The sequence below is a fragment of the Mastigoproctus giganteus genome, chromosome 6 (assembly GCF_048544385.1).
Source record: "Mastigoproctus giganteus isolate SK-2022 chromosome 6, ASM4854438v1, whole genome shotgun sequence".
Lineage (NCBI taxonomy): Eukaryota > Metazoa > Arthropoda > Arachnida > Uropygi > Thelyphonidae > Mastigoproctus > Mastigoproctus giganteus.
The window spans coordinates 39528779-39553294 of NC_143580.1; the positions used below are offsets into that span (position 1 = coordinate 39528779).

A 24516-nucleotide genomic window follows, 5' to 3' on the forward strand; every position below is an offset into this window, starting at 1 on the left:
TGTTCTTTGTTATTGATTGCTTATCTTTTTTACTGTTTTACATTTTACAATCTAAAAAACAAAAAAAAAATGTCAGTGAACAGAAATATCAATTAGTTAGTATGTATATATTACTGTAGTAATTAAGCTATGAACATAAGCTTAAATTTATTTTTATTTTACTAGCCTGTGGAAAAAATTCTTTTGATTTTCATGTATCATTTAATTTTGTTAATTGGTTATGTAATAAAATGTAAATTTGTGATCTTTACTTTTATAGCCTGTGAATGGATAAATATTCCTCCTATTTTCACTTATTAGAATTGCCATTTAATAGAATTAAAATTCAATTTGCAAACACGATCCCAATGACTGGCACTTACCACTTATCATTTTACCACTTATCAGGTTATCAGATGTCTCTTAAAATACACTTTTTTACTTTTGCATTTAGATGTTTCCCCCAATAGCTAAGATGCTTGTAGTGATGAATAAGCTGAATGGTTTCACCAGGACATAAATGAAATACAGTGAACCCCCAATTTACGATTGGTTCACTATACGATCAAATCGCTTTACAATGGACAGTGAACCAATCGTAAAGTGGGGGTTCACTGTATTTCATTTATGTCCTGGTGAAACCATTCAGCTTATTCATCACTGCAGGCATCTTAGTTATTGGGGGAACATCTAAATGCGAAAGTAAAAAAGTGTATTTTAAGAGATATCTGATAACCTGATTTTTTATAGTTATACAATAGTTCCTCCATCAATTTATAATTTTTCCTATTACTTAATAAAAAGCAAAATCAACCAGCAGTCTGTGACTTCATAGGAAAGCACTTTTAAGTAACTATAATGCATGTATCAGGGTTGTCAAAAGAAGTAAAGTACAAATCTTAATTTGTATGTACAATAATGCCAGGAGTATTGTAAATAAATTACATGAATTTTGATCAAGTCATCTAATGCCGATGTAGTTGAACTTCTGATACATGGTTCCAATCAGAGATATGAGATGAAGAATTTAATTTTGGTGAATGTTGTGTGTTTAAGAGAGATAGGGAAGGACAGAAGGGTTGGGAAAGTGGTGTTTCACACTAAAAATTGCTTGAAGGTGGAAAGATTTCCTGAATTAGAACAAGGTAATACAAATATTTTCTATTACCTTGCAGCAGTGTGAAATGACTTGCAATAAAGGGAAAATAATGGTAGGGGTATGTAATAGGCCAAATGACTCTTAGGAGTACAACAAAAATCTCTTTAGCCAGATTGAATGTGCTGGTAAGTATAATTGTCTCTTTATGGGTAACTTCATCTTACAGACTGGAATATGTGAACCAGAAATACACTATATGGTAAAGGTTTTTTGAACAAACTGGTTGATTACTACTTATTTCAGCATGTCCAACACAGTATTAGAACAGTACAGTTAGAATTTTTAGTTCTCACTGAAGATCTTAACTGTATCAAAAACTTGAAAGTGGTGTAACCAATAATGATACAATTTTAAAGGATTTTAAACACTTCAATGCCAAACACTTAAACTATTAAATAGTTTGTGTTTGACTTTGAGGTGGTTCAATTCCCTTAAAATTATATCATTTTGATAATAAATTACTTTAGAAATGGAAGATTTACCTCTATGATGTCTTATAGAAAACTTCAGTGCTGATACTCTCCGTAGTTGAATAATTATACAGATTGATTACATGTATTCCCCTCCCTCGTAGACAAGATCAGCAATCCAGTGCACCCGGAATTATTATTAGCTATATGGTGCAAGGAAGTGCGAGGCTTATGCTGCACCCGCCAAAAAAAAAAAAAAATTTCTGAATTACCCTGTGTGTGTGTGTGTGTGAGAGAGAGAGAGAGAGAGAGAGAGTCAGAAGTAGAAGGGAATCACCAAGAAAGAGAAGAATGATGATATCCAGCTCAGGATCCTGGGTCCAGCTCAGGATCCTCCGATTACCCCAGGGGCTCACCAGATGTGAGCCCCTGGGGTAATTGGAGACCTGCGGACCCCAAGCCCAACCCCAAAATACATCGAATCACTGCCCCGATTTTTGAGCGAGAGAATACAATACGTCTGTATTTTAAAAACAATTTAAATGATTTGAGACCAAATAAATACAAAAAAAGATAATAAATTACTTAATCTACCACATGATGTAATAGTGTAGTGTCTATCACTTCATTAACATAATAATTAGTAAACTGATGTGAATATCCAAGTAAAAGTGAAGTGACCTTAATCACTACATAACTGCCGAAGATGTACATTTTATTTGATTGGGTTCAATATTTGGGACATAATTTTATGTGTCTTTTATTTTAATAGATTGCAAGTATTGAAGGCCTTGTGTTGTGTTGTGTTGTGTTGTGTTGTGTTGTGTTCTGTTCTGTTCTGTTCTGTCCTGTTATGTAATAAAATTGCCTTTTAAATTTATGTTAGATGAATAATGAATAGCTGCTGTTCTTCGGGCCTTGTTCTAAAATCCTAATGCTTCCATTAGACCATATATAGCCAGGTACACACAAAGGGAATCTTGCACACACAATAAAATGTCAATTTTTTATTTCTCTTTCTAAATACAGAAATTCTATTCTTGCAGTGATAGAATTTACATATTTATCCTATATTCTTCATATGTTCTTCCTTTGCTCTGATAGATTTAAATCACATATCATTGATCTCAAATGTTTTTTTGTCTTGTTCTTTCATTCTTTTCTATTTTGTGATATATAACTTGTGTCTTCTTCATTGGAAAGCTCTTTCCAATTAGTTGGAAGACCCTCTCCATGCAAGATTGACTTTATTGCATAAGCACTATTTGATATTCTATTTCAGCTGTTCCCCCCCCCCCAAAAAAAAACCTGAAAATTTTGTAAGATAAAAATATCAGTCTTCATTATGGCTGCTATTCTGGCTAACATTGCAATAAATTATAACATTACCATTATAAGACTTTGCTTTAGAATTCCCGCCTACCGCCATGGGTGGTTGAGGCTGACAGCTTAAGGAGATTCATAGGCCAGCTAGATAAGGAATTATGTGAGGAGGGAGCCAAACAGGTATTTTATTATTTATTTATTATTCTTTTATTTTATTATTTATTTCTTTATTATAATTTTATTATTATTTTTTTGGCTGATGCAGCAAAAGCCTTAGACTTCCTTGTACCAATGGCTAATATGCTAATGTTAACAGCTGCATATTTCTGGATGGTATTCATGTTGTACATGTATAATGCTAATTTAAAAAGTCTAATGAACAAATATTACTTAGTAACCTTAATAAAATTAATAAGCTCCACTAACTTAATTTTATGCAAGAACTAGAAAACCTAACTAAATCAGTTTATTCAATCCTCTACCATCTTTGAAACAGGAAATTATCTACATAACTTCTCTTTAATTAAAACTAAAGTTTTCTGTTGTATAGTTATGTTTTATGTTGCTTATTTTATTAAAAATTTAATTTAATTTTAATTAATTATTAAAAGATTGCCCCTTTAACAAATCCATGCAGTATAATTGCATGCCTGTCCAGATGGTCCTGCATTAATTCTTTAACCAGTGATTCCATTATTTTCCTTGGAACAGGTGTTAAGCTAACAGGTCTGTAGTTCATCATATTGCTTTTTGACCCCCCCCCCCCTTTACGAATCGGGAATACATTCACACATCTCCAGTCCAGAATGGTTGGAAGAAGGGTTCAGGTCTGGGCTGTTTTCTGGCCATCTAAGAGTTGTAATGGACCCTTCTGCCAACCATTTTTTTTTTTTTTTTAGCCTTAGCTGCCAATGCGCCATAAAAAATCAAATCAAATCCAACCATTTTTTCACCTGTAACAAATGAATCCAAGGATTCTCATAATTATTGCTAAGGGTTTGTTTGCCTCCTTTGCTACCTTCCTTAATATTATACACTGGTGTTCAAAGAAAGTGTATCAACAGGAATTTCACATTTTTAACCCTTTTCCATGATGGTATGTTACATTAATGACTAGCATCACAAATAGAAATATAAACAAATAGTTAAGGCAAAGCTAAATAATATTTGACAGGTGCTCTCAAAATATTCCAAAATGAGCATTTGTAACCTTTATACAACAGTTTTGGTAAACTTGACAATTATGGCTGAAATATTATTAGAAGCCCTCAGTTTGCTTCAATTTATCATTTTAAATGGAAAACAAAATAAAAAGTTCACCAGGTGCAAACTAATATTTAGTTGAACTGCCTCTGGCCCTGATGACAGCAGCACACCATGGAGGCATTGACAAGATCAATTTCTGAAGATAATCAACTGATAGTTCATGGTTCCAAACACGAAATATGGCTTCCTGAAGTTCACAAAGGGTCTTTGGTTTCTTTCTGGCAAATGCAGATTTCACACGATGCCAACAGTTCTCTATAGTGTTCAGGTCTGGGCTGTTTCCTGGCTAGCTAAGAGTTGAAATGGACCCTTCTTCCAACCATTTTTTCACCTGTAACAAATGTAAACACATTACTGTAGAATCTCTAATATAGAAATTGAAGCTAAAGTAACTACAGAAGTGCCTACTTACTTTTCACCCGATGACAAGGAGCAGCAGAGTCGTCCTGAAATATGCAGTTATTTGGCAAGTTGAAATGGTCTCTAATGGTTGGCAGCAATTTGCCTTCCAATATAGCCAGGTATCCAATTGGAATTTACAGAACTTTTTATAAACTGCAGGTGACCTACTCTGCAATATGAAATGCACTCCCATATCATTTGGCTGGTAGGGAATTTCACTGTAGTCTGGATGGTATTCTTCACCACTTCTACAGCAAATCATTTGTTTCCCATCAGTGCCATGCAGGTTGAATTTCTTCTCATCTGAGAAAATAACTGACTTCCACTGCTCAGGGGGTCCATTTGACATGCTTCTTACACCAAATTAATCGTGCCTTTTTCATTTTTTGTGTGAGGAGGGGCTTCTTCTTAGGACAGCAGGCTACAAGTCCATTTTTGAACAGGCATCTTCTGACTGTTACTGCTTGCTACCACTCCTGTATGTTGTTCCCATTCTCTTTTCAGCTCAGACGAAGAAACTTTATGGTTTTTAAGCAACCTGTCCTGGCTAAGGCATATGCACTTTAAAATGCGGTCCTGTTTTGTCGTAGAGACTCATTTGCATTTGGTTCCTTTTTTTCTATCAGCAGAACCAGTATTCTTGAGTTTGGAAAGAAATCTACTCGCTGTTGACTGATTACAAGGACTGATTACAAGGATTACATGGGAAGAACATCCTTCCTCATGTAAAGCAACAATAGCACTCTTTCTTTGTGGCGTCAACTGCACGTAACTCGCCATCCTGACACAAGCAGGGAATGACCTGCAACTCTTGCAGGGCATGCTTATATATCTGAAAGTAACAGCTGATGCAATATTATGTCATCACCTATGCATGTCAATCTTATCTGATGCAGTCTGTAAGAAATATTGTCATATACTTACGTTATTTGGACGGATTTTAAGGGGTGATGCACTCTCTTTGAACACCAGTGTAATTGGTTACGTTCCGTCCATCCCAGGTGCCTTTTTTATGTCCACTTTCAACAGTTTTTCCTCCACTTTCCTTTCAATTATCACAAAGTCATTTTGCTCCTTGGTAGAGTTTGATAAACTTCTGACATCTCCTTTCCTAAAGAATTGCTCATGTGTGAATGTAGATGCAAAACATTGTCTGCAGCCTCAACAGGATCATCATTAGTTAACCGATAGACATCGTGGCCCAATGTGATTCAACCCCTTCCTTCTACTGTTAATATAAGCATAGAAGTCTTTGCTGTTTTTCTTTGCATTCCTTCCCAGAGACTTCTCATAATCTGCCTCAGCTTGCCTAACCTTCTTTGTGGGTTATGTTGTTCATCTGGCCTTTTAGTCTAGGGACTCATAGAAAAATATATATCTACCATAGGCTTCTCTATCACTTGATAATTTATATGCATCCCATGCACTTTTCTTCTCTGCCACATGTCACAATAGGTCATCTGACATCCATTTAAACCAGGTAGGTGCCTTCACTACTGCCCCCTCTTTCTCTCTACCACTTTAATCTCCTCCTACTTCCCATCTCCCACTAGTACCTTCTGACTCATGTTTTTCTTTTTTACTGTGCTCTCCCTGTCTGTAGCCTTAGCTACCACAGGGTTTGCTCTGCCAGTGCTTCATACTCCCTGCTGCCTGGCCTGCCTCCTTGTGATGCTGGATGGTAAACTAGAAGTTTCTGTGTAAAAACACGAGTCCCTACTAAAAGGCCAGATAAACAATATAACCCACATTAACACCACAGGCACTCACTAACGTATATAAATCTGGCCTTTACAGAGTTTTGTATTCATCACATTCTTGACACAGAGTTGGGGAGACCCCTGGAGCCACATTACAAATAACACTATACACTAGTCCTGTTCCACCTATCCTTCTTGCACAACATATTTCCTGTTTCCCTGCAATAGAGACTGACAATAACTACCTCCTGTGGGACAAGTACATTCTGCCTTGGCGATTGCTGCTGCGTTGTTTGATGCACAAGTATGAGCTCTGGCATTGAGAGCTTGGTACCCCCTCCCCCATTTTAATTCCTTTGAGGACATCTACCTTACTCATAAACACCCATCAAAACACTGAGTTGGTGCCTGATTTCTTCACACTCCTTGTACCTAGCGCACACACACACACACACACACACACACACACACACACACACACACACACACACACACACAAAGACATCCCCCCTTGGATCATATTCTGTTCCAGAAAGGTCTGCAACATTTTACAAGTTGCACATTTTGTTAGGCTGTGATACGTTCGAGAATCACCCTTCGGTTCTCCCCTGAGCCACAGCACTCCCGCTACCTTTTGCCCATTGCTTTGCTGCTGTAGTCTGGGGCATGATTTCCATTTAAATACAATTTAATTGATTAACAGTGAATAAATGAATAAATTTAATTGATCAATTGACAATACTACACTAAGCTAATAGATTCTTAAATGTATGATATGTGTTACGCTATCAAGTTTTATGTTATACCTTATGCCAGTGGTGTCCAACTTACGGCCCATGAATAATTTTTATATGGCCTGCACAAAAGGTGAACTAAAACAACATTTTAGAGTGTCACATCACCGTATGTACAGGCATGCAAGCATTGAGCTTGACTGTATCAAACTTGTACATGCAGTCCAGTGGAATAGCATGTACACTAAATACAGTTATGTCATATCAGTATTTTCATATTGTGAAATTTTACTATTTTGATATAATTTATCATTGTATTGAATTAAAAAATTATCCTTAAAAATATTCTGAAAGAGGAAAGTCGATTTGGAGTGTCGTGTTTTTAATCAAAGGTGGACTGAAAACTGTTTCTTCATTGTGTAAGGCGACTTTCAGTTATTAAAGAATATAATTTAAAACAAAACTATGATTTCAAGCATAAATCTTATGATCAATATAAAGAAGAATGTTGCAAAAAGAAAGTGTTCAAAGTTAAAAAATGAATTAAGAAAACAACAAAATACACCAAAAACGTGTCAGTCAAGAAATTTATCTGCTGTAAGTGCCAGTTATCAAGTTGTGCTTTTGAAAATAAATCATTCAGTGATGGTGAATTTGTTGAACGTTGTTTGTTAAAAGTTGTGGAAGAAATTTGTCCAGAGAAACGAACAATGATATACAAGACATTAGTTTGTCTTGACAAACAATTATGTGAAAAGTAGAAGATTTTGGAAAGAATTTGTTTGAACAACTTTTTGAAAACATAAAACAAATGAAATATTTTAGTGTGGCGCTGGATGATAGTACTGATGTAAATGGCGCAGCCCAACTCCTTATCTTCGTACATGGAATTAATGATAATTTTGTACCAGTTGAGGATTTAGCTGACTTACAAAGTATGCATTGAACAATTACAGGTAAATCTTTTTGAAAATTTTTGATAATATTCAAATTATCAATTTAAAAGTTAGGATTAAATATTAGAAACCTGGTAGGAGTCACAACTGATGGTGCAAAAAGTATGATTAGTAAAAATATTGGGCTTATGAGTAGAATAACCAAGAAAATGATAGATATCAGAGCTGAACCTCTGACTGGAATTCACTGCATTGTGCATCAAGAAGCTCTCTATGGGAAAGTATTGGATCTCTAACATGTTATGAATGTGGTTATGTCAACTACAAATTTTATAAGATCACAGCCTTAATCACAACAAACCATATGATTTATCAGTTAATCACTGTATTATTCAAGCCAAAACATGGTTCAAAAATAAGAATATAGATTGTGAAATAAACTACTTGAACTCTACAAGACTCTTCCATCTGAAGATTTTCTGCCAATGAAAGAAAATGCCATGAAAATGGCTACTTTGTTCGCATCAACACATGTTTGTGAGCAAATTTTTTCACATGTGAAATCAAATAAATATTTAAAAAGAAAAAGAACAACAAATTAGCATCCTCATTCTGTATTTGAGATTGGCATCACAAAATTTCAACCACATCTTGAACAATTATCTAAAAATATCCAGCCTCAATCATATCATTAAATGTTAAGTTTCGTTCATTAAACATTATTGGGTATTGTACTAAAATTTTTGTATTGTAATGAATTGTGTATTGGAATAAAATTTTTCAATATTTTCAATTTTAGGTATATCATTATATTTATTAATTCACCTTAATAGTGAAAAGCACTGATCTTTTGCAGGTTGTAAATTTTCTAAAGTGAGCAAGTGAGAATTTAAAAGCAAAAGTAAGGTATTTTTTTAAAAAAAACAAAAGTAAGTCATAATTTTAATAAAATCTAAACAGTAAATCACTAACATAGATATATTGCACATAAGTGTTAGGAATTTGCATTTTTTATATATAACCAGAAAATAAAAAATGGTGACATGAAAATAGAAACTTCCTTTTACCTAAGATATGGAACAAGATTTAACAAAATATGGAAAATGTAACACACTAATTTTTCTCAAATCACTCAGTGTGGCCTGCAAAACAAATCTAACTTTGAATATGGCTCCTGTATGGGAAAAGGTTGGACACCACTGTCTTATGCTATTAAGTTCAAGATATATATGGTAGGTGCAATATACCATCATGATCTCAGTGTTAAATTAGTTATATCCTTACTAAAAAGTAAAATCCTTAGCTTTTAAAATTAAAATTTCCTTAGCTAAACACAAAATGATATATGCCCAACAAGATTACAACCTTTGAGCTACTGATTTATCACAGTTAAAACTCGACTATTCCACTACACTACTCATTATGATATTCACACCAAAACACCAATTATTATTGTTTGCTAATGCACTTGAAATGTAATGCACTGCATACATTAACTAACTTGTTTATTTTTACCATCAGCAATTTCTCATCCAGTGGGTGAGAAATTTACTTGCTTTATTTACTTTTACTTGCAGTTTCTTTTATGCTTTTGACTGTTATACTTTTGGTGTCCGAATCCCTAAAAACTTCTTGATTTGCAAATGTAGATGCAAAATATTTGTTTGTTGGCATCCTGAACAGGATCATCAGTAGTTATTTTATTCATATTAGTATTAGCATTAGTAGAGGCATATGATGCAAGAAAGCAAGCTTATATTGCATCAGCCAAAAAAAAAAAAAAAATTCCCATTTCACCCATCCATTTGCTCCAAATGTTTGTCCACTTCTTCCTTGAATTTATTTAAGCTATCAACTTCCACAACGACAAATGGAAGTTTGTTCCAGCAATCAACTACCTGCTGGCTAAAGGCAAATTTCCACACATCTATTCGACAACTGTCTTTTCTCAATTTCAGTTTATGCTCCCTCAGGTTTGTAATCTGAGCATGAGGAAGAATCCCATCAGCATTGAGCCCACTCAATCCATTCAAGGCCTTATACACCTCAATGAGATCACCTTGCAGGTGCCTAGTCTCCAGATGCAGCAATTTGCAGAATTTAAGCCTTTCTTCATAAGAGCACCCCTCACCAGTCTTGTTGCCCTTCTCTGCACTCGTTCTAGCAACTCTCCATCCTTCCTAATATAAGGCTGGTGTTGTGGGCTATATGTAGTGGACTAATGTGCGTGTGTGTAATGGGATTTAGCCTTTCTTGCAGCTTTGGCAAGAAAGGCTAAATCCCATAACCAGTCTAGGTCAGAAACCTCAAACTTTTTTCTTTTCTTTTCTTTTTTTTTTTTTTTTTTTAAGGAATTATCTGAATTCCTGGTGTAGTTCATTAAAGTATTGGAGTAATTTCTCTCCACTTAGTTACCTCATTTCAATATCTTCATTCTCTGCTTCAGTCTCTAATATGAAGTATGAGAATTGGAGATGGTTTATTACAAATTTACAGTTATCATAACACAATATCTGTCACAGATTTCAAATTCTTAGTTTTGTTGCCTATGTCTTGCTGTTCTATGATGCATTGAACTTGTATGAGTAGTAGGGGGGATTTGAATTTCAGCACTTCACTTTATCTTGATGCATGTAATATCACCTAAATTTCTTCCATCCAAAGTTCTTTCCATTTAAATTTGATTTCTATTTAGCAGGAGGCTGGTTGCACCTAGTGAGGTCCACTATAGTAGGAGGTATAAATCAGCTTGTGCTTTTCTGAGTGAGTTATAGTAGAAATTTAAGTCTTGTTTTATGATGTTAGTGAATAAGTTGCCAAAGACTGAATTCATATATAATACCAGTGTGAAAATACAAATTTATAGTGAGGTTTAAAGAAGAGGAAAGTAATTTGAATGTTACTTTTATTTTAAAGGTATGCATGGTCCTGTGTATTGTAGGTTGTCGACCCCTGTATAGCATAACTGATTTGAAAATGTTCAATATTCAGAGTAAATTTATTAATTATCATTAAAAATTTTTGTAATTTTTGCTAGCAATTTTGATTTTGTTGTATACATCAGAGTTTGAATTTACTGTGATAAAGCTGTAATTCAATCTACTTTCTTTTCTGTTCTGCATGCCTGCACTGTTTTAATTTTTTTGATGGCTCTAAATCTTTAAAGATAATAACACCAATTGAAAATTTTCAGGATGCCATTTGAAGACTATTGCCTTCATTTTACTGATATGTCAATTTGTCACCTGGTGAATACCTCTTGGTTCAGTTTTAGTAAAAGCTGGTTTGAAGTTAATTTTAATGGACAGTGGACTCAAGGAACAAAAGGCTCCAAAGCTGATCGAGCTGGTGGCTGTCTAAATTACCATGATTCATTCCTTAGAAATCCGCAGGTAATTGAGTTATAGCAAAAAATGTAGTGAAAATTTCTCTACATAAGAAGACAAAAAAAAACAAGTAGTTCAAGCAATAGTAATTTCAATTTGTAGATGTTTCATTCCAATCTGGTTTTGGACTGTCACAACTTTCAATTATTAATTATGATCTTAATATTTGTAAAGTTAATTTATGTCTGCAGTGGAAGTTCATATTATGATAACATACATGTCTAGAATCAGCCTGTGATATGAGACATTTTTGTGTGTGGGTGTATGGGTGCTCAAAAGTATTTAGACATTCATGTAATGTCCTACTTTGCATGTAGCCTATGAGCCACATTCAAAGTGAAAGCAGCTTAAATGAATTATGGGAGCACCATAGATATTAGTAGCAATCAGTATAGGTTGCAGTATATTGAGTTTATCATGTTTTGAGGGGTTTCATTTTTATTTTTCATGCACCTCTTCAGAGAGGTTTCGTGCATCTTTTCTCAGGTGGCATTCCCACAGCCATTTGACTATGTATGGTTTACTACCCATGAAAAGATGCATGAGCAAGAGTAATATAACAATAATGAAATTATCAAGTATCCCAAAATATGTGGGTCCTGTGGCATGATGAATCACATCCACACTCACACACCACCATTTAGATCAGGTGGTCAAGTGCAGGTTAGAATATTGCTGGGAGTGCATCATCCTAATAGTGAAGTCAGTTGGTATCACAGTGTAAAGTTGCTTGTTATAGTTTGGTGGCGTCTCCGTAGCCAGGTGGGAAGGAGCAGCAGTGCGTAGCACACGTTCCCACCTGGCTACGGAGACAGGTGGGAAGGAGCAGCAGTGCGTAGCACACGTTCTTGATTAGACCGGGGTTCGAGCCCGTCACCACCAAATACGGAGGATGCGGAAAGGTCAGGGAATGACCACCGCATATCCCGGAGAAATATGGCCTTAGTTGCTAATGCTCCTAAAAACCAAATAACAAACAATATAGTTTGGAATAGGTGTCATGTGCAGAGTTACTTCCTGTTTGGAGCTTATCATTGGTCATAGTGCCTAGAAAGTGTTTCACAGCGATATTTCAGACATGTCTATACCACCTGCACTGTGGCATTTGCATGGAAGTAGTCTTATATGTATAATTTTTTGACTCAGCAGCATGATAATGTTCTAAGTTATAAGCCAGGCTTTGTGTAGATAACTGGTTTGAGAAGTCACTCACTCACTCTCTCTCTCTCTCTCTCTCTCTCTCTCTCTCTCTCTCTCTCTCTCTCTCTCTCTCTCTCTCTCTCTCTCTCATTACACCGTTGATCACTACTTTGAAGGAAGAGCAAAGTAAAAAATTTGCTTATAACCATAAATTAGTATAGAGTATTCCAATAATGATCAGAGGTAGGTCTGCACATGAGTTCCCTAATAAATATTTTATTTTATTCAAAATGCTAGTTCCCAAATACTTCTGAGAATACTTCTTTACATTTATGTGTTAAGGTCATTTTCTAATGACTTGTAGAAACAAGATTGTATTGGATAATGAAAAACAAATAAGTCATAACTAATTTTTTTTACATTGAGCATAAAACATAGCCATTCCCAGCACCAAAACAGTCTTTCCTGCAGAAACAAATCCACTGAAATTTTGAATGTTTACATGTGATTCATATAGCCTAGTGATGTTTTGTGACTTTTCAAATAAGTATAATTTTGTTTTAATGAAGGACTAGCGCAAAAAACTTTTGGAGAATTCCATTAATAGTTCTCATTCTCCCTTAGAGAGTTCTTGTGAGAGAGTGATAGATGCCTGGATGTCACATGGTCCTTCCTTTACCTACTGTTTAGACAATGTTGTTATCTATCTCATGTTTTGATTGATTTATGGTGAAAGTTTTTATTACTGTAACTCACTTTGCTACCTGTTTGAATGTGGGCTTTAGATAATGATTGCAGCTTGTATCTAGTTTAAGATAATTTTATAAGTGAAGAATAGTTTCTGGAGAGTCTCAATTTTCTTAGATGTTTGTTGTCGGACTTAATAATCCATTTACTTACATTTGTTTACAATGTAAGTAAATGCATTATTAACAAGGGTTAAGAGTTTCTCTTGTTCAGATATATAATTCATTTTATCAAGCACAAGTTTATGAAAGTAATATTTAGTAGAATAATCTTGGAGGGGATGGATGGGAGATGTGGGTGGCTTTTTTTTTTTTTTTTTTATTTGCCGATGATCTATAAACTTAGTTTTTTGCATTATTTGCTGCTACTAGTACCTTTTTTCTTTTGCATTTTATCAGAAAACAAAATTCCACGAGATTTCTATTTGTAGCCATGTTATAAGCAAAAAATTAGGTAAAATGATAGCACAAAACTAAATTTATTTTTTAAAAAATAACTACTTGCCAATTATGAATGATTTTTTTTTTTTTTTCACAAAGCCAATGCTATTATTGATTAGGGGAAAATTAATGATGAATACTCAAAAGTTGGAATGAGTCAGTACTCAAGCATCTCACTTATGTGAAAGTAAATTTTTAATTAAAAAAAAAAAAAACTATTGTCATTATGAAAATGACTACTTTTACAGCTGAAAGCTTGAAGTACTGTTGATTATCTATTAAGATTCTTAGCAAAGCTTATTATTATCTTAGTACTCACCTCTAGATCCATATTGGTTAGGGTGAAATTTAACACTAACCAATACGGATCTAGAGGGGTGAGTACTAAGATAATAAGCTTTGCTAAGAATCTTAACATTATGAAAATGCCATTTTAGTTTTTGAGTACTTACAAATAAAAGCCAGAAAAAAATTTAAATCAGAAATATTCATTCACAGCTGAATTTTTTTTTTTTTTTTTTTTATGTGAACCCCAAACACGAGAGGTATTAGAACCTATAGTACTTAGTACCGTGCTTGGGTTTGAGGTTAAGAAGATGAAAGAAGATATTTGTTGACAGTGGACTTGAACTTCTGTAGATTGTAATTTTCAGGAAATACGTATGAAGGAAGGTTGTTCCAGAAAACGGCAGTTGAATGAATAAATGAGGAAGATGAAAAGTTGGTTCTGTGGGTTTGAAGTTGGACAGTAAATGGATGTTGGCTAGTGGCGGCACGTGTTCGGACTGTTTTGAAAGAGAGAGCAGGAATTATAGAAGCCAATTCAGAAGAACAGTGCCCATGGAAGTATCTGTAGAAGAGGCATGCAGCAGAAACAGTGCATCTATGAGAAAGCAAGAGTGGAGAGACTCTGTTAAAGATGAATCATTAATTAACCTAACTGCCCTCTTCTGAATGGAATCAAGAAGCCTGAGAGAGGTTTTGGGGGCACCACCCCAGATGTGGGAACAATATTCCATGGCAGGGTGGGTGGATTTGCGATTTATACAGAGTGAGCAGCTGTTTGGAAGAAAGGTAACGCCGAGAGCGAAAGAGAAAACCAAGTTTTTTAGATGCAGAGGAAGCAATATTTGTAATGTGCTTGTGCCAAGAGAGATTAGAAGTCAGGATAATCCCCAAAAGAGATATATCATTTTGCCTAGAAATCGGAGTGTCACTAAAGATAAGCATAGGAGCAGAAGAATCCTTTTTGCGAGATATAAGACAAGACTGAGTTTTAGAAGGGTTGAAATCAACTAAGTTGTCTTTGCCCCACTGGAGAATTACCTGAAGATCAGCATTTAAGGAATTGGTAGCAGATTTTCAAAAAGTTGAAGCTGATTGAGCAGGACAAGGTTTCTCAAAATGGAAAGTTGAATGCAATGTGCTATCATCGGCAAAACTATGGATAGGATTTCCAGTCAATGGAAGAAGGTCATTGATATACAAGAGGAAAAGAGTGGGGGAAAGAACTGAACCTTGTGGGACACTGGCATTAGTGGAGAAGTTAGAAGACAGAGAGCCATGTACCATCACCCTCAGTGAGCGATCAGAGAGAAAACTGGATAACCAATTACTAAAAACAGTTGGCAAACCATAATATGGAAGCTTGTTTAGAAGACCTTTATGCCAAACACGATCAAAAGCCTTTGAGATGTCAAGAGCAACTACTTGTGTTTCACCGAACCTTTCCATTGAATTAGTCCATAAATGGGTAACATAAGCCACAATATCTCCAGTGGATCGACACTGACGGAATCCATACTGGTGATCGTTGATCAGACGGAAGGTTTCTAGGTAGTTTAAGAGTTGGCGGTTAATTGATTTCTCCATTACTTTAGAAAGAGTAGAAGTAATTGCAATGGGACGATAATTGGATGGGAGGGATTTGTCACCCTTTTTAGGAACTGGCTGGATATGAGCAAATTTCCAAGCAGAAGGAAAAACACCTTTAGAATAAGAAAGTGAAAAAAGGCGGCAAAGAATAGGAGTAAGTTCAGGAGCACAGGTTTTGAGAACAAGTGGAGAAATACCATCAGGACCTGGAGCTTTCTTAGCATCAAGATTCATCAAAATCCTTCTGATATCCTTTTGACGGAAGACCACAGGAGGCATTAAATGGGGAGCGTGTTGGGAATGGTGGGAGGTGTTTTACCAAGATCATTAATACATGAGCTGGAAGAAAAATGGGATGCTAGCAGGTCAGCTTTATCCTTGGCTGAAGTGACAACAGAACCATCTGGTTTGGACAGAGGTGGGAGCAAAGATGGGCAAAAGTTGCGGCCAATAGCTTTGGCAAGAGACCAGAATGCTCGGCTACCATTAGGGCAAGAAGCAAGTTTTCTACTCTTAGCCTGTTCAAACTATAGTTTGGACTGATTAATAACTGCTTTACAACTGTTGCGAGCTTTGGTGTAGGCAGAAAATGAAACTGAAGAATTAGAAAGAAGCCAATTACGATATGCAACATTCTTCTCTTGGACAGCCTTAGCACATTTATTGGAAAACCAAGGTTTAGATAAAGGATGAGATTTTAAAGTGGAGTGTGGGATAAGGGATTCCATTCCTGCAAGAAGAATTTCAATGACACGATCTGAGCAAACATTGACATCAGAAGTTTTGAAACAGTAATCCGACCAAGGAAAAGAAGAAAAGAAGTCTCGCAGGTCATCCCATTTTGCATTCTTGTAATGCCAAACAACACGTGGTTGGGAATAGCCATGAGATAAAGGTTCCATTGGAGAAGAGACAATCACCAAGTTGTGATCTGAAGTGCCTAAAGGACCTCTCACTTCGACCGTGTACTTAGAAGGGTTGTTTGTGAGAAAAAGATCAAGCGTATTGGCTGTATGATTAGGATTGTCCGGTATTCTTGTAGGTAAATGAACAATCTGTGCAAGGTCATTAGTAATTGCAAAAGCCTCAGCATCTCGACCTGCTGGGTCGGTGTGACTAGAAAAGGAAGCCAGCTGGAGTTGTGAACATTAAAATCACCAAGGAAAATTACTTCACTGTTAGGAAAGTTGGACTGGAGAAAGTCAAGTTGCAAAGAGAGGAAGTCAAAGAGCTCCAAGTGATTAGTGGAGTTGGGAGAACGGCAGAGACAACAGATGAATTTGACACAATGAGGTAGAGAGATTTTAAGCCAGAGAAGATCAAAGAGAGGAGATTCCAAATTGCCAAGTCTCTGACAGGGAATATCAGAATGGACATATGCACAAGTACCACCTTTGAGGCGAAAGGAATCATACAGCGAATAATTTGGGCATCTGAGATGAGCAGTAGATGAATCAACCGATAACTGAGATTCTGTCAGAAAAAGTACATGGGGTTTGGCAGACTGCAAGTGGAAATGGACATCATTGAGATTAGAACTGAGACCACGTATATTTGTGAAATGAATTAGGAAGTCCTTGGGAGGTTTAGATCTTTTCGCAGATAAGCTTGCTCTATTAGTTTGACAATTCATGGTGTATTCAATAGTAAGAAAAAGTAGGTGGGACATGCTGTATGAAGTAATGAAATTTTTGGATATGGCGTACACGTGGTAAGAATATACCCAGATCCTTGACATAACGTGGCCTCGACAATGCTTCCTGCATACACACTACTTGGACTCCCTCCAGTCGCTATCTGGCAGAGTAGAGGTAGCAAGATTATACACTAGCTGATCCAGAAGCTTCCTAGAGAGTTACCAATAGGTTCAGTCCAGTGTACTAACTAGCGGCCGGCCTGCGAACACAGTTTTAGAGCTGTACTCTCGAAATGTAAGGAATATTGGATCTCGCCACGACGTTCATCATAACCTCAAAAGTCATCAATCATACTGCATGATGGAAGAGAAACGGAAGGGTTGACCGGAACTTAGCTCTAGAGACTAAACATGGGTTCCACCACTTCAAGCCTCCAATAAGCAAAGTGGTGGTATTTCACCGGTTGATGAGAATCATCTACCACCTAGTACTGCCTGGTAACATTGAGGGGCGGCGTTCCTCCATGTGGTGTGGGCTCCACACCTCGACCCCTGCTTACGTTGGTTCACACCTGGGTAGTCGCCCACCATGTACTTGTGCATGGAGGTTATACCCAGGATTACTAACAGTCCCACCGTCGTGAAGGTGCAAGCAGAGGATTTGGCTGTCACAGACCGTCTGGACTTTGCCGAAATTGGGTCCACTTGACTTGAGTGTCACCCGAATATCAGTTCCATCAGCGTTTTAGACTCCCAGGTAGCAAGTACAGCTTGTCTGGCATATCTGAGAGAATGTCTGTGACAACCTCAAGGACCAATTATGTAAGTTTATAAAATTTGGAATGTGAATAGTACTAAAGTTGACCATTTTATTTACAAAATTAAATATGAATGTTGATATATGCATGAATTTCATTCTCCTAAGATACGGTGGTTCCTTATGAGATGAGCCTACCCCAGGGAAATAGAGTAATAGAATAAAATATAATTTTATTTTATTTTTATCAATTTTTGCATCCTTCTGAAGGATGTAAAAATTAACCACAAAGGAGACAAGGCAAATATTGTATACTTTCATAAATGCTTTTCAAAATATTCCTTGTGTTCCTTCCAATTTAATGCAATACAGTTAAAAATATATACAGTATTTTTTTTTTTTTTTTTAAATATATTTTTATAGCACAAGTATCATGGGTAGAAAAAAATTGAATGAGAAATATTCATAAATAGTTGCACTATACTAGTTAAATTTGAACGGCCTCCGTAGCCGAGTGGGCAGGAGTGGGAGTGCAGTAGCACACGCTCTTTGAGTAGACCAGGGTTCAAGCCCCTGACTGCTGAATACAGTCGATCTGCCAACCCGCACTGGACCAGCGTGGCAGATTATGGTCCATTTCCCTCAGCATGAATTGTTGAGGAGGCTTCCACCCTGCAGTGGGTTGATAATGGCTGCACTTTACTTTTTTTTTTTTTTATTTAAATTTGAAGTAAAAAATTATTCTCATATGCCCACTTGTGTTATAAAAACTAAGATGCTTGCTAGGAGATTAAATAAAAACTTTGATAACATGTGCACTCAGATAATTTATAAGCATTTTAAAACAGGAATCAAAACAGTGCTTAATATTATTTTTTGCTTTGTAAAGTAATTTTTGTACTTTTCAAGTGAATTTTACCAACACAACTAATGTGTACTTAAATTCAGTTGAATGCATTTAATTTGTATTCCAGTTAAGAAAGTTTTAAATGCTTATTTTAAAATTTGTAGTATGTGTTTGACATCACTGAAGATACAGATGCTGTTATGGTATATTTACTGCAGAAACAGGAAACACTGCTCAGAGAAAGAGCAAAAAACAATGTAATAGGCATTCATATCATAAAGGTAAGTGCAAGACTCTCAATTTCAAACATATGTATTATCTAATAATAATGTAATTATTGAAGTGATTTCTTTAAAAAGTTAATTTTGTTTTATCACTGTTTTACTTTTTATTAAATAAACTGTCATGTTATGCTTTTAAATCACGAGCAGCATCCAAAATACATGTTAGTGAGTGAACCAACACATTGCCGTTAATATTATAATTTTTCAGTATATCATATAGCTAAAAATGATCCAGACAGGAATCAGCTGAGAGAAGAGAGACTTTCTTGACAATTCTGGTTGCAGAACATGCTGAATCAAATGGATAACAAGGTTAATAGACATTTTGACACCAGAGCTATATTTGCGCACTATATTTGTAGGGATAAGAGATACCTTGCTCAACAAGTTTTCAAAATTCTTGAAAGAAAATGCACAACTTCTTTCTAAGTTTTCTGCTGTAAACATAGTTCTGAGTAGTGTATGAATTTGTAGTAAACTGCTTCATTTGTATTCTCACTAGTTGATGACAATTCCCACTGAGAAGTGAGTTCATACATATCAGTTTCATGCAATTTATTTCGGAATTCATTTGGTGAATTTCTAAGCTCTTTTTAATACCAGTTCTTCTACTTGTCATCTTGAAATAAACTGGTAACTTTCTATGATGATATTCCAAATGCCAGCTACACATTTTCTTTGCCCCTGACTTTGGTAAATATATATTTTTTGATGTTTCCATGCCCTCCTGATTTGCTTCCTCCCTTCTCCACAAATTCAATAATCAACATACTGTGCTAAGGGCCATCTTGTAAATTTTTTTTTTTTTCTGCACTTGCAGCATTGTCCTATTCTCCTCCCTCTGTCTTAATGACCTTATGCATAATTAGTTCTATTTGGGAGTAAATCATTTCTCAATCTTTCTCCCATTGGATTTTGATGGAGGCTCAAAAACTACAGCTGCTTTGCTTATTGTTTTCTGGACTGATACTTTGTTCTAAAATTTCTTCTGATTCAGATGCTTCACTGTTAGAATTGGACTCACATCACTAATAGCCTCACCAGTTATATGTTACATCATAAAATTGAACTCATTTGATACTTTTTCTTTCAGGAACTCTGCAATGTCATATGGATTATATATACCTCCTATGTAATTTATTGAATATCCAAAACATTGTTGTCTTTGTTTCATATCTGTGCCATAATAAATATCACTGGTGTTGCTATGATGTCCCGATACCTCCCTACAATTTTTCATTTATTATTCCTTTTTTCAGAGTTTATCCATACCTAAAGAATTTTCCTGAAAGACTCTCGAATATTTTTTGAAACAAACATACTGTTCTGGAATCTCTTTTAGCATGTGCCATTAACCCTTTCCATTAGTCTTTTCATACATCATATTACAGAATGTCTAGAAACATCTTGAACATTTCAAAAATTCCATTTTTTTTTTAACGTTAACTGATTTTAAACATTCCTGATTGATAATTTTTTTTTTTTTTTAGTGAAACCCACACAATATATTCTAACAAGGCATGTACCTATTAATAGATAGATGACTGTGGTAATATTGTTGAAACCTTTCAGTGATGTGACAACTTTAAACTATTTCGACCGTTTCTTAAAATGGTTGAAATAGTATTCTTGTACACCTTAATTAGATATATAGTGTACATCAGTATTTATATAAATCTGTTTAAATGGAAATAAGATGGTTTGGCCATGTCCAATAATTTTTCTTCTGTCTAGTTTAATGATTGCGAATCCTGTCCCATATTTCTCCATTTGCAACTTGATGTAGATATTTCATTCGAATCTGGTTTTGCACTCTTGCAACCTTTAATTATTAATTATGATCTTAATATTTGTAAAGTTAATTTATGTCTGCAATGGAAGTTCATATGAAAACATACATGTCTAGAAGTAGTAAAAGGTTTACCTATTTATAATCATCTTAGTAACAAATATTCCATTGATTAATAATTGACATAGATTACATTAATACTAGTAGAATTTGTGTCTTTACTAGTATAAAGACAAACTGAAGTTTACAAGTTGAGAAGAATGTAGTTTGTTCCTGATGGTATTGGTCCATCGTGTACTGCATTCTTTCAACAGCTTTGCTTGGTATTTCGTTGAAAATAAAAATATTTCTCTTTCAAAAGTAATGATGTATTTTATTTGTAATGTAGCCACCAATCCTCTGATATCTTCCTCTCTTTTAAAAGGTGGCAGTACCTTTTAAAAGAGAGGAGATTATTTTATTCTGCAATTCTGAGATAATGCACTATGATAACACAGCTTGTGATGGAGTAGTACTATTATAGAATGCTTACATAATTTTTTAGTGAAAATTTCAGTTTATGTTTAGCCATGTATAATAAAAGTATATATACTTGTTATTAATGTTTTAAATTTTTTTCTCTATGTGAGACTTTTTAAGCTCTTTTTATTCTATTCAGATTACACAACTTTTGCTACGTCTAGTGTGGCAGAGTATGATCAAGACAGACTATTTTTATTAGAAATATTTTTGATTTTTTTTATGCAGAAAGTTTGATTAGTGATATTACATTAGAATGATATGAATGACGCTTACACCATACTTATTTAAACTGAAAAATGTAATTTTTTTTTACATACAGGTTGAAGATAATAGAAAGTATAGACTTCATGCTCTTAGGGAGCAAGCAGTTACTTCAGATTTCATTCGCACACGTGGAATATTTTTAAGATGTGACTTGACACTGGGTAGATATGTTCTTATTCCTACAACTTTTGAGCCAGAACATACAGGAGAATTTATGGTTCGTCTCTTCACCAGCAGGGATTCACGGGCAAAGTTAGTTGAAACGTTTAAAAGAGACAGTTGATTTCTAATATACATGGTGTCTCAAAAATATTGGTAGAAACGTTTAGGGGAGGTAGGTAACATCTAAAGGAATGTGAATCGCATAGGAACCATTAACCAGAAACGTCACCGTAAGTCGGTACACGGCACTGTTCATCATTTCGCGAGAGGGAAAATTTCTGGTTTACTCACTCAAGCAGTAGTTGCCACACGAAGAGCATGCATTGATATACGAACTGTGAGCTGGCAGACATGCACCTAGTGTATGGATTAGCAGAGGGCAATGGACGAGCTGCTCAATGAATTTATGGAGAACGCTTCCCAGACAGACATGTGCCGGACCACCATTTGTTTGCACGTGTGCATCAAAATTTGTGCGATTATGGGTCATTTAGAGGTAACAGAAGTAGTGTGGGCAGACTACATTCGACACCAACTCCCGCCATGGAAGAAAGTGTGTTGAATGCCGTCCAGAATAATCCTACTACCAGTACACGTGCCATTGCCTCTGCCTTAGGAGTGTCTCGTTGCAGTGTACAGCGTGTCTGGCACGACGATTCCTTACACCCCTTTAATATCCAAAGGGTTCAAGACTTAAATTTTCCAGCCTATGTTTTGTTCACGGATGAGGCTTATTTCACTCGGGAAGGCTTATTCAATCAACACAATGCTCATGTGTGGGCCCAAAACAACCCATACAGTGTGCGCCCCCATGCAGCACAACATCACTTCGCAATAAATGTGTGGGCAGGTATGATTGGTGACTGCTTAGTCGGCCCATGCCTGTTACCATCCCGCATGAACTCCGCTAAATATCGGATCTTTCTTGAACAAGTTCTAACAGGGTTACTTGACGATGTTCCAGCAAATGTGAGACGCAACATTTGGTTTCAACATGACAGGGTGCCTGCCCATTATGGAAGGTGTGTTCGTGACCATTTGAACAGGCATTTTGGGCGTTGATGGATTGGCCGTGGTGGACCCGTTGCCTGGCCCCCATGCTCACCTGATTTATTGAGCCTTGATTTCTTTCTGTGGGGGCCCCTAAAATCTATCGTGTATGAATCGCCTGTGGAGACGGAAATGGATCTCGGGGCGAGACTCGTCTGCGCTGCTGCTACTGTCAAAGAAACTCCAGGTGTGTTCGACTGTGTCCGCCAATCCATGCTGCGTCGGTGTTACGCATGCATCGCGTCTCATGGTGGAACCTTCAAGCATCTGTTGTAACATCATGAAATGCATCCATCTCGTACTTCATTGTTAATATTATGTCAAATAAATGTTTGCCACTAATTACTGTCTTGTGTCATTTCTGCTTCTTGTGCCTCTGCTACTACTTTCCCGTGACACTTCCGGTTATGGGTTCCTATGCGATTCACACCTACCTCCCCTAAACGTTTGTACCAATATTTTTGAGACACCCTGTATATATATTTATTTATGATTAATTATGTATTTATGATTAATTAATTAAATTTTTATCTTAGTTCAGGCTGCACAGTGGTGGTCTATTTAACAGTGAAAAAAGGAAAATTCTGTACAAAGTATTGTTTTTTATAATACATCGACTAAAAATTACTATTAATTAATTATTTAGTTTAGCAGTTTGAAGAAAACTGGTTGCCCCCTTGATCTGTAAAAAAGGTGTATTGGGTATCAGTCTACACAGATGCTTGACATGGTGGATGAAGGTAGATAAGCATTATTGGAGAATCATAAAAAAAAAAAAAAAGCTTGCGCAAAACACAAACGTGAGCTGTAGCCCAATGAGAAAAATCTCTCATTCAGACTAATTACATATCCTTACATAATAAAGTTTTCTCAACATTTAACTGAAATTGGAAACCAAGATGTTTAGTGTTTTACAGTGAGATTTCTAACATCCTTGAGAATGGACTAAACATTTTAAATGTTATATGATAAGGCTCATCTTCATTAGATTGTTATATTAGCAAACAGGATGTTTGTTATTGGGCTTTAGAAAATTCTTGTAACTTTATTGACAAACTTTTGCATTCACAGTGAGTTAGTACGATGTGCCCCTTTCAATATTTCAGTTTAATGCAGAATGTCTATTTTTCTCATGTATTGAAGACCACAGAAAACTGGTTACAACAAGATGGTACAAAAGCCTCGTATAATGGGTATGCAGTTGGTTTTTTGAGGGAAACATTTGGAAACAGAGCACTCATACAGATTTCTTGATCATGGTGAAGGTTGTGCTTGGCCACCTCTCACCCAGTTTAAGCCAATGTGATTATTTTCTGAGAATATTTCAAAGATAGTGTTTAAAACTAATTCTTGATTTCAAAGAGGCAAGTATTGTTTTCAATTTCCATAAAATCTTGAAAGCTGTAATGTGAATTTAATTTTTTGACTTTGATACCTCAAAGAGTCTGAAACAGTATTATTGTACACTTTAGATATCTAATGTACAACAACGTTTATATAAATCTCTTTAAAGGTGAATAAGATGGTATGGCCATGTCCCATAATTTTTCTTTTGTCCAAGTCTGGTTTAAGGATTGTGAATTCTATTCCACTTTTTCATATTTTCCCATTTGCAACTAACTCATTGTAGATGTTTCATTCCAATCAGATTTTTGATTTATGTTACAGCCTTCCTTTATTAATTATGATCTTAATATTCGTTAATTTATGTCTGCAATGGAAGTTCAGATTATGATAGCAAGTCT

General features: G+C 35.6%; 1 protein-coding gene across 3 annotated transcripts in view; it reads left to right on the top strand.

The window, feature by feature from the left end:
- LOC150084180 (calpain-5-like) overlaps window positions 1-24516 on the top strand; it is a 110816-nt gene that overhangs the window by 47959 nt on the left and 38341 nt on the right. For all 3 annotated transcript variants that reach the window (XM_090375921.1, XM_090375922.1, XM_090375923.1), the window contains exons 8-10: window positions 11066-11264; window positions 18865-18981; window positions 21615-21811. In XM_090375921.1, coding sequence (XP_090232047.1) covers window positions 11066-11264; window positions 18865-18981; window positions 21615-21811 — 513 coding nt within the window. The remainder of the gene's footprint in view (window positions 1-11065; window positions 11265-18864; window positions 18982-21614; window positions 21812-24516) is intronic.